Source organism: Mus pahari, chromosome 19, assembly GCF_900095145.1.
Source record: "Mus pahari chromosome 19, PAHARI_EIJ_v1.1, whole genome shotgun sequence".
NCBI lineage: Eukaryota > Metazoa > Chordata > Mammalia > Rodentia > Muridae > Mus > Mus pahari.
Window position 1 is genome coordinate 37,176,412 of NC_034608.1, and position 10,498 is coordinate 37,186,909.

The 10,498-nt window shown below is 41.8% G+C and overlaps 1 protein-coding gene across 2 annotated transcripts; it reads left to right on the forward strand.

Annotated features, from left to right (window-relative positions):
* Nucleotides 1–303: 303 nt before the first annotated feature.
* LOC110336750 (sperm-associated antigen 11-like) lies at nt 304–2,542 on the forward strand. 2 transcript variants are annotated; one of them, XM_021219481.1, is made up of 3 exons: nt 304–397; nt 905–1,051; nt 2,160–2,542. In XM_021219481.1, exons 1-3 carry the CDS (start codon nt 337–339, stop codon nt 2,291–2,293), a joined length of 342 nt encoding a protein of 113 aa, XP_021075140.1. In that variant the 5' UTR covers nt 304–336; the 3' UTR covers nt 2,294–2,542. The 2 variants fall into 2 exon arrangements, with proteins under 2 accessions (XP_021075140.1, XP_021075141.1); XM_021219482.1 differs by having other exon boundaries at nt 908–1,051.
* Nucleotides 2,543–10,498: the final 7,956 nt, after the last annotated feature.

The window sequence follows — 10,498 nt, forward strand, 5'->3', positions numbered from 1 at the left end:
TATTGAAAAGTAATTATGGAAGCTGCTGATGTGCTAATCACAGTTATCTTCGCCTCTCCACAAGTTTCATCTTAATTCACCTTCATGGATTCTCTTATTCATCAAGCCCACCCAAACTGTTCAGGCATATCATTTACTTCCTGAAAAAACAAAACCCACACAACTCAAAATTTGTTCTAGGAATCGTGGGGAAAGTAAACGTCTTCTCGTGACCTTTGTGGCTGAGCACTCTGTCTGGAGGCTCCCAGCCCACACTCCCAGCTCAGCTATAAGAGAGCCTGCAGCAGCTGCCCACCTACCTGGAACCCTTCACTGCCTGTAGTCCCCTCTGCAGCCATGACACCAAGACTCCTTCCTTCCTTTGCCAGTCTACTGCTTGCGGCTCTGCTGTTTCCAGGTAAAGCAGAAACACGGCTTAGTCCTTGGGCCCAGGCTCTTTCTGCAGCTGTCGCTTTACATATGGATGTCTAGGGCAGCCTTAAGATATCAGTGTGTACTGCAGCACAGCACATTTACTTAATAAGGCTTCTGAGGAGAAGTCAAAGAGGTGGGTTCTTAGATGGACTGGTGGCATTAGTTTTCCAAGAGGAAGGATTCCTCCTCATTCTTCTATGTTATACAGAGGACATTGAGGCTTAGACTTAGGGATCTTGGCAAGTGCATTCATGATGTCCATGATGGAGGCTGAGCTTGTTGTTGTTAAGTTGTCCATTATTCCTGGCACATTTCTTCACATGCCACTCTTTCCACTTTTTTCCCACATACATACGTGTGGATAAATATATAGTTTGTGTGAATCCTTCACAGTTCATTCCAGCCTCTTGTCAAGCCTCACTCACTGTTGAAATGTGTTCTATCTTCTTGGGTTGCTGAATAGAGAGTTTCTAAATATCCTTAATTTCAGCAGGGTTGTCCAGTGCCTCGTCCATTAACCACTTAGTCACTGAACCTCCCAGTTTCCCCAAGGATGAATTTCCTGCTCGAGGAGTAAATGGGTCTCAGTTGAATCACAGAGTGAAACGATTGCCTCCACGCACTCCCCCTTACCGTGGTAAGTCAAGCACCCAAGATCAAGGCAAGTTCATCTACTTGGGAAATACTGAGCCCATGTAATGGGAGATGAGTGTGTGGATGGGATGAGGTGAGCATCACTGTTTGTGGAGACATGACACGGGTGGTTCAGTCTTCCCTAGATGTCGGGGAAAGTCAGGAGATCCTGCAGCTTCTGCTGAGACTGAATCCTTGAGGGACTCAGAAACATAGGAGTATTGAGGGGTCAAGAGATGAGCTGTCTAAGTTCACTATGGTAACGTCCCACTGGACTTAAGCAGGAACCAGGGTAGGAGAGAGTCCTCTCTCCTACCCTGGTTCCTGTCCCCAGCCTTGGAGGTCATTTTCTCAGTTGGAATTTGTTGAATACTTGCTAAGTTCGGGTGTCAGATGAAGTACTGGCAGGTTTCCTGGGAATCAGGCAGAGGACAGGCTAAGCTGTTTGCTACTTCCTGTGGGGACAGATACAAGGGAGTGGCAACGTGCCAGAAGCCCAAGCATTCTCCTGAACTCTTCTGGTCATATCCAGGCTTCTTCTCTGTCCCCATGCCCTACCCCAGAGCCAGCTCCAAATCCACAAAGCCTGGAGGAGTTGGTAGCTCCTGAATGCCCTTAATCTCAAAGTCATTTCTGACTCAGAGACAAGGGTCAGTGGATATGGATGACAATTAAATGCTGTCAAATTCCTGATGCTATCCAGTAGATACAGCGCCACCAACTCTAACTGCTTCCTTACCCTATCATAATCTCTGCTTCCTTGGAAATCACTTCCTGTTTCAAAGAGCTTAGTTCACTGAGGGAAGGGGAAAAGGAAATGCAATTGTCACACCACAAATATAGGCAGGCATAGTGGGGGTCATAAGTTCTTTCTGACAGTATGCTGTGTGGCAATATTACAATGCTATTTTGTTAATATGGGAACTTGGGAGGCTTTGAAGGAACAGAGCACTGTCTGGACTTGTGTTCATGGGTTAGAATTTGAAACCATGACCATGACAAGCTATTTCATATGTATGCCAACCCCTGCATCATACCCTTACTTTAGAAATGGCTCCTGACTCATTCTTGGCATAATCTTATGATACTAACTTGGATTTTCCTTTTTACAGAGGCTGAACCAAATTACCAGATTGTCAACTGTAAGAAGAGTGAAGGACAATGTCAAGAATACTGTAATTTCATGGAAACACAAGTGGGCTACTGTTCAAAAAAGAAAGAAGCCTGCTGCTTACATCCATTCTGATGTTGCTGATCACCTGTCAGCTCTCCTCAACTATCATGTCCTTCCAGGTGTGGCCACATTAGAGAAGAGCCTAAACAGAGGAAGGCATCTCTATCCATGTCCAGCAAACTAAGCCTCTTATTATGACAAAACTAAACAACAAAAGCGTTGTACACACTATCTTACCAAAGGCTTGCTAGATTTAGACACATCTCCAAAGTCACACTGGATGTAGTTTACTCATGCTGGAATAAACCTTCATAGGAAAGCATTCAAACAATGTGTTCATTCATTTAAGGAACAATTTGAGTTAGTTCTCTTTGTCATGGATATGGAGAAATGTGAAAGGCAAACATGGGTAACACACACACAGAAATAAATATCTTAATGTATAGAAATAAATATCTGAAGGACAGAAAAAAAATGAACTGGTATCTTTGCTTTAATATGGGTGTAGACAGTAGTGGTAGAATATAAAATAGTGGCTTCTAGTGAAAGCTGAGAAGGGTTTGTAGGATGACCAGAAATGTGTTAAGTTGGGAGAGGGGTCAGAAATTTCCAAGCATAGGCTAAATTTTGTACAATAGTACAGGGACATGGAAGGATCATTAACCCATTAAATGGGAAGAGTTCAAGTACATTTTCATGGGAGAAGAATTCAGAGAAGCAGGTGTTTTCCATGTGGGAAAGGGTGCCATGCCACTGAGGACAACAGAGCACAAAACCTTGGAGTGCTAAATAAGAGGGAGTGGTGTCAGGTGTTTTAGGATGCCAACAGCCTGCCTGTGCTCATTCTAACATCAGACTTAAGAAGGTAGGAGAGATGAGAAGCAAAAGGGCCAGGGAAGAAGTGATTGTAGTCATTGAAGTTGAAGAAAATCAATTATGACCTAGGTTGAGAAAACAGTTGAGAGAAAGTCACCAGTCAGGGGATGTAAGAAGTAGAGTTCTTGTGACTGGTAACCATGGAGAAGGAGGAACCACAGCGTAGAGGTGAGTTAATGTCAACCAAAGCGACCCACACTGTACAAGAGAGGGCACAGAGATTGTCTGGAGATGTTGAAATCTAAGACATTCACAGTGAGGAGATGAATGGGTGTATGTGAACCCGGAGAAATGAGGAAATGAGATCCCTACGTTTTAGTCATCTGTTGGTAGGTGCTAAAGCCTGTAGAGATGGTTTTCTGGGATGTGGAGCTCTGTAATTCAAATATGGCTTTCTGGAGGTTGTGGGGAATTACTAAGTGAAGTAACTGAAGTAACGAAATTCCAAACGATGAGGCGAGAGGTGGTTTGGTGGGATGGACAGAGGAAGTCATGCCGAATCAACAGGAAGTGATCCCGAAAAACAGCCAGGGATAACTCATACAAATATTCAACAAATATCTAGTACCCACCATCTTTCCTTCAATTGTAATTTTAGGTTCACACATTTCATTATCATCAAACTCACTATGCTCCTGTATTTTATATTCTAACTAACATGACTAACCATGAAGAAGATATGCAAGTAAAACACATGCCATGCCAGAAAATAGTAAATATAGTGAGAGAAGAGAATGATGGAAACATAATGTTGACTTTTAGAGAGAGGGTGACATAAATTCTCACCAAGAAGGTAGGAACTGCATAAAATTCTAAAGGATAGCAGGGTATGTTGGCCAGGGTCACCAAGGGGAGGGAACAGCAAATAGCAATGCATTGAGAACCAGTCTTGTTGGGTATGGTTGAAGAGTATTGGGAGGAGGCCCATGTGATCAGAGCAAAGGGAACAAGAAATCAGGGTGATCAAGGGGCACTGCTAAACGATCTTCTTTATATGATAGTATCCCATTGTTCAGTTCACCTTTCTAAATAAGACAACATCAGTCTATTGACCTGTAATCAGCTCTCTTTTCCTTCTGAGACATGATGGATTAGACGTGGAAGGTACTTCAGTGGATTTAGACATCACATATTACAGATGCAATTGCTTTCTTGTCTTTTTAGGTGTGGAATTCACTTATTCCTATCTTACACATCATTTCATTATGTAGTACAATTTCAATAGAACACATTTAAGAGAATTATGTGCAGATTCAACTTGAAGATCATTTTTATACATCTTTTCAAAATGGCACCCAGGAGATTTTTACACATAATATACAGTACTATTCCTTTTTGAATGAATGCATAAATTCTGTTTATTGGATAGACCTAATCTCATTCAGTCATTAGCATGTAGGATCCTAACATTTTTGACCTTAAGGACATGATAAACTGTTCAATTATCTTTAATAATTATACCACCTAATACAATTAACATTGTTAGGTCATAGATTGTATGATTATTGTTATTCTATGTCTCAAATTTCCTTTTAGAGAGAGGTTTTCTATTCATTCTCCTATCAGCAGTATATTAACATAGAAAATACTCCACATTCTTTCTAACTCATAATACCATTAAATATTAACTCTGGGTAGAAAATAGCAGCTGACCTCTTTAATAGCATAGTACCTTTTCCTTTTACTTAGTGTACATATTTAAAGAGTACTAATAGTGTGTTTTGGTATGCAAATTCCTAGTGGATGTCTATAAGTCAAGCTAACAATCTCTCTTATATAGTTGACTTTTGCAAATGTAAGAATGTCTAGGCTCTTCCAAGTTAGCAAATCTTGGGTATGTAATATGATAGTTCTCACTGGAATCTTCACATCCCTCAGTGTAGACTTGGGTCCTGTATAACTGTGCCTTTGCACCAGTTGAATTTCCTCTTCCTGTTCTGACTCCCAAACCACCTTTTTTCTTCTTCTTCCTTGATATTTAATTATTTTCAAATCTATACTTTCAGTTTTTTAAAAAAATATTTAATATTTTTGATTTTGAAAAATTATCATGTGCATTAGATTACACTGTGGCAATTTCAGACAAAGAGTATTTTTGTGGGTCCCTTACTTCCAGTCATCTATACCCCTTAACAGCCCTATTTTCCCTTTGTACTCCCTACCCCATATTTTCCCTTTTTCATGTATAGAGTAAGGAAGAATGTAAGGGATGAGAACCAGAGAGAAGCACAGATGTCAGGACTCTCAGAAATGTGGCTGGTCACATGAGCAGCATGACATTACTGAGCTCAGGAATGACTGACAGGGTTTCTTGAGTTTGTTCCAACATCCACTGACATCCAGCTGGATGGCTGGAGAGGGTATACAAGGCAGTCTCTACTAATTTGTTAACCCTCTTCTTCCTTAGATCACTAACTCTCAATAAAGTACAGTCTGCATATTCTCTTCTTGTCTTTGCTCATTGACATTTACAGTGACAAACACTCTGAATGTAAGAACATGCACGTTCCTTTTAATTTAGGGAACATCAAGTCCATAATACAATGCTAGTCTCTGGAAAATGTGTGTACGTGTACACACACACACATACACACACACAGCCCTACTCAAGTATGTATGAACAAAGAAACTAATAAAAAAATTAAAACCACCTCTTAATTCTCTGTAACCTCAACAGATGTGAAAATACAAAACCTCATGCATTTCTAGGGCTCATCACTCAGGTGGGGACTTTAAACTCTGGTCTGTTTTTTTATTGTTTTATTTCTACTCTAGGATTGTATGGAGTCTACACCAGCCCCAGACTCAATATGTAGCCAAAGAAGACCTTGAACTCCTGATCCTCCTGCCTTTGCCCTGCAAGTGCTGGGGTTAAAGGCATGCAGCACCATACCTGGACTACAAGTTGAGTTTTTGACACAGGGAAAAACTTCTATCAAGGGAGCAGTATGCATGCAAATTTCTCCCGCCATGAATTGCATGCCTTGTGCCTATTGTCCTTGTGTGGCAGAAGGGCTGCTGTAAGAACTTGTAGTGTATTTAAAACCACCTCTGTGGTCTCTGTGCTTTAGAGACAGTTATGACTGCTCATCTACACTCAGGACCAGCTAAATCAGGAGCCAGACTCTGCAGAGTGAGGAGCATGGATGGCCTGCAAAACTCTCCCTGAATCCATCTTTCTATAGGAACGCAAGACTGAAAAATGTGTCTCATCATCTCGGCTCCTCCACTCTCAAAATTATTCCCAGATGATCATAGAAACAGTTTTACATTTTGGAAAAATTATCATGGTGTTCAAAACAGGACACTTTTGCAGCAAGTCGTCTTCTTAAGTGGATATTACACATCCCTTAAATGCAAGAATGATAAAAGCATCATGAAACTAAAGAAAGGTTTAAGATTATATCTTCAAAGGTTGTTCTCTTTCCTTATAGGAAGCAAGTGTTCATATAATTTGCGCAAAAAAAAAAAAACAGTTAAAACTGTTTAAAATCAATCTGAAGTCCAATGTAAATATCGTTGATGGTTTAAACTATTATATCTTTCAGAGTACCCCATAAAGTTGTTGCATTATTTTTATATTTGAGATATACATGTAAGGAAGGAAAAGCTCTGTGCTCAAGAACATGCATGTATATACAAAGCCATCTTCCAAGCACAGATAGATATTCTGTAGTATATTTAAATAGTTCTGAATATTAGAATAATAAGACTTTAAAACATGTTACCCAGGAAGGCTGTAGAGTCTCACTGGGTTCACAAGAAAAAAAAGTAAAACCTTATTTTTTTTTTTTGTCACTCATTGGAGGTAAATTTTGCATTTCTGTTTGTGGATGAGGGAGTGGACATGATGACCTTTCGGGGTCAGCTCTGAGCTATTGGCTCCATTAGTCATCTTGTTTGTGTTTGTTTTGCGGACTCTATTTATTATAGAATCCCAAACAATGGCACCATCTTTATGGATGCCAGCTGTACCCTAGTAGGAAGATACTTTGGCCAGCAATATCTTAGGCTGCTAAAGAGCCAACTGAGTTACCTGGTGTTCTCATTTCTCCATTACCTTGTGCACACAATGTCCTCCCTCTCACTGAGCATAGAAGCTTTCCAAGGCTTTGATCTTCCGATTTCTTCATTGCTTGGGGTTTCCCCATCATTAGGAAGCCTGTTTCTTCCTCAGCACCCTGCCAGCCAGGCAGCTGGGTGTAGGCAGGAGCAGTCAATCCTGTTCCCGACTTGGCTTCCTATGACTTAGGCTGACCACACGTAACTTTTTCTTTCTGTCAGCATATATGGTGAGCATAGCAACCCTGAGGCTTGGGCTGCTCTGGATTGGCTTGTCTTCACTTCTTAGGTCACAGGAAAAGATACCTTGGCTCCCAAGAGATCTCCTTGGGGATTAAGAAGGAAAACTGTGAGACCAAGTTTGTGAGCACAGTTCTGTTGCTTTCTTGATGAAACAAAAATGGCGCCCTGGAGCAATCCAAATAAAATCAGGTTCCCCATGCAGGTGAGTGAGGCAGGAAAACAGTGCACAGCCTTCTGGTATGGCAGAGATCTCCTCAGAGGGGTCTCATACATGGCTCTGTTGAGTTCAAGTGCTTGTCAGGTGATGAAATAACACATCAGGTCACTATTTAAGCTTTGAGAGAAGCAGGAAAATATTCCAGAGACATTTCTTTTTCTTTTGACTAACTTTCTGAAGAACTCCCTCTTGGACCCCAATCCCATCCTCCTCTAGTAAGAACTCTAGACATAGAGAATTCTAATCATTGCCTGCTGCACTCTTATCTGAGGCACCAGCTCTGGGCTAGTTTGCTCCTCTGCTTCACTTTCAGACACACAACACATTAAGGGATTGAATCTGTAAGTGGGCTTTGTCCAGATCCAGGAATCTGAGAAGGCAAAGGGTTAACACCTTGAAAACAGGCTATCTTTTCTTTCATCTGCAGCCAGCAGAGTTCTCAAGTTAGGAAGGAGCAAGGACAGTCAGGCATGCAGGCGCCCAGGTTTACCCCCAGGGCCAGGTCGTCTGGTCTGCAATGTTTATGAGCCTTGTGACAGGTGTACCTCTCTACTATCCTCCGTTCTCTTCATCATTCTCTGGACGTCTGGGTTCAGCCACTTTTAAAAGACTGAGTCACGTCAGCATCTGCATCACCTGCCTACAGTGTTAACTCAGAACAAGCAAGTGTAACACTGTATCCTCACTAAGCAACTAATGTCATGTATGTGCAGATTCCTTTCTATAACATGGAGACAAAAAAAACCCCTATATATTCCTCTGTTCCTCATCACTTGGTCTGATTAATTATCAGTATGAAGCAGACATTGAAGAAGGAAAGGTTAATTTAGTGTAGATGTCACTTTAGAGACTAACATGTCAAATTCATATAGACTTAGCACTAAAGGACATAGTCGTAACTATGTCATTTTATTCTATCTATCATCTATCTATCTATCTATCTATCTATCTATCTATCTATCTATCTATCCATCTTTTATTTTATTTGCCAGTATGGACATAAGTATACCATGTATATGCTTGGCACTCAGGAAGGCTAGACAAGGGTGTGGGATCTCCTGACTGGAGTTACAGATGGTTGGAAGCCACCATGTGGGTACTGAAAATAGAGCCTAAGTTCTCTGCAAGAGCAGTGAGTGCTCTTCACCACCGAGCCATCTTTCCAGTCCCCAATAGTCGTAACTTTGTTCTTGGGATGATGTGTAAATCTAATAAGGATATAAGAAAGTGGGTCTTAATATGGAATATTTAGAGGAAGAATTTAGTAACCAGCATTCCTTTTTACAAAGGCAATGAATTATTTTTAAAAGCAAAAAATATTTGGCCACCTATGGTGGCTTCTGGGAGGGGCATGATCCCTTCTGTAGGGTAACTCTAATAATTCTCTCTCTCTCTCTCTCTCTCTCTCTCTCTCTCTCTCTCTCTCTCTGTATGTATGTATGTATGTATGTATGTATGTATGTATGTATGTATGTATGTGTATATATACATCTTATAAAATAGCAGGTCTCCATGTGGCTTTTCTGGAAATCCCTTAGTATTGTTATTCTTCTCCCTCTCCACTGATTTTCCTTGCCTCCCATCTCTCTCCTCTTAACCTGTTTTCCTATTAATCCCCCTTTGACAGTTGATGGCTTCCAGGTGAGGGAGTCAGTTTCTTTAAGCATGTGGCCCTGATGGGCCAACGAGCTCCAGCAGTGTCCCTACCACCAGCAGCACACACAGCCCCTGCAGTGACCCTACCACCAGCATACACACACACACACACACACACACACACACACACACACACACACACACACACACACCACAGCTGCTCATGGCAGCACAAAAGCTTTCAGCAGGTCTGACTCTGATGACGATTTTATTAATTTCACCTAGAAATTAACTGCCGTATTTCTGTATGGTTTTTGAAGTGATAGGAACTTCAACAGCTGTCTTCTGACACTATTTCTTCTCTGAAAGTCCTCTATCGGGCAGGAGTGCCACACCCTGTGGGGTGACAGGCCTTGGACCTCTGTGTCTCACCTGACCCAGAGGCATGTGCAGGCATGTGTCTTCTTCCTTTGGCTTGCCAGCTCAGGTCTGGCCCTCACCTCATCGATTCCAGTTCCAGAATCTTCCAGTGGTACCTTCTCCTCCACACCATAGGTTTGTCTGTTCTCCTAACGCCCACTCCCCAGCCTGTTCCTGTTGGCTCTCACCTTGTCTTTTTAAACACTTGTCTCTAATTAGCAGAGATTAATTTGTACTAAAATGGGGCATAAATTTGTCTTCCAATTCCTTCCGTGTCTTAAAAATAGGGAGGCTCTTACATTTGGTTTCCCCAGTAATGCCCCCTGACCTTTTATCTTATAGAATGTATTGATTACCTATGCATTTATTTAAGTTCTGTGTCTGCTGGCCAGAGGCCAGCTTGGTTGACAGGCGTTTACTGGTACCCACTATAGGCCAAGCAACATTCCAGATGTGAAATAGACAACAAAGAGTGACCGGAACAGATCTCTCTACCCTCACAAGACAATGTGAAAAGTGACCGGCTTTGCTCATGTCTGCTGTGAAAAGTGACCGGCTTTGCTCATGTCTGCTGTGAAAAGTGACCGGCTTTGCTCATGTCTGCTGTGAAAAGTGACCGGCTTTGCTCATGACTGCTGTGAAAAGTGACCGGCTTTGCTCATGTCTGCTGGAGATCGGCATGGTTGTGTTTCTGGACCACCTCTGCCTCAGGTGAAGGTCACTCCTGGACCAGTTCTATACTGTCAAATGACTCATTTCATGGAGGCACTGAGAATAAGTTGGAAGGAAAATCTCTATTGTACATTTGGGAGGCCACAGCAGAAGCAAGGATTCTTCCAGCCCAATGGGATACAAATAACGCA

Bases quoted from the DNA above. Each gene is read 5' to 3' on its own strand.
- LOC110336750 (XM_021219481.1), top strand. From the start codon at position 337: ATGACACCAAGACTCCTTCCTTCCTTTGCCAGTCTACTGCTTGCGGCT. The intron at 398-904 runs GTAAAGCAGAAA...CCTTAATTTCAG, and splicing joins TGCGGCTCTGCTGTTTCCAG to CAGGGTTGTCCAGTGCCTCG. The intron at 1,052-2,159 runs GTAAGTCAAGCA...TCCTTTTTACAG, and splicing joins ACGCACTCCCCCTTACCGTG to AGGCTGAACCAAATTACCAG.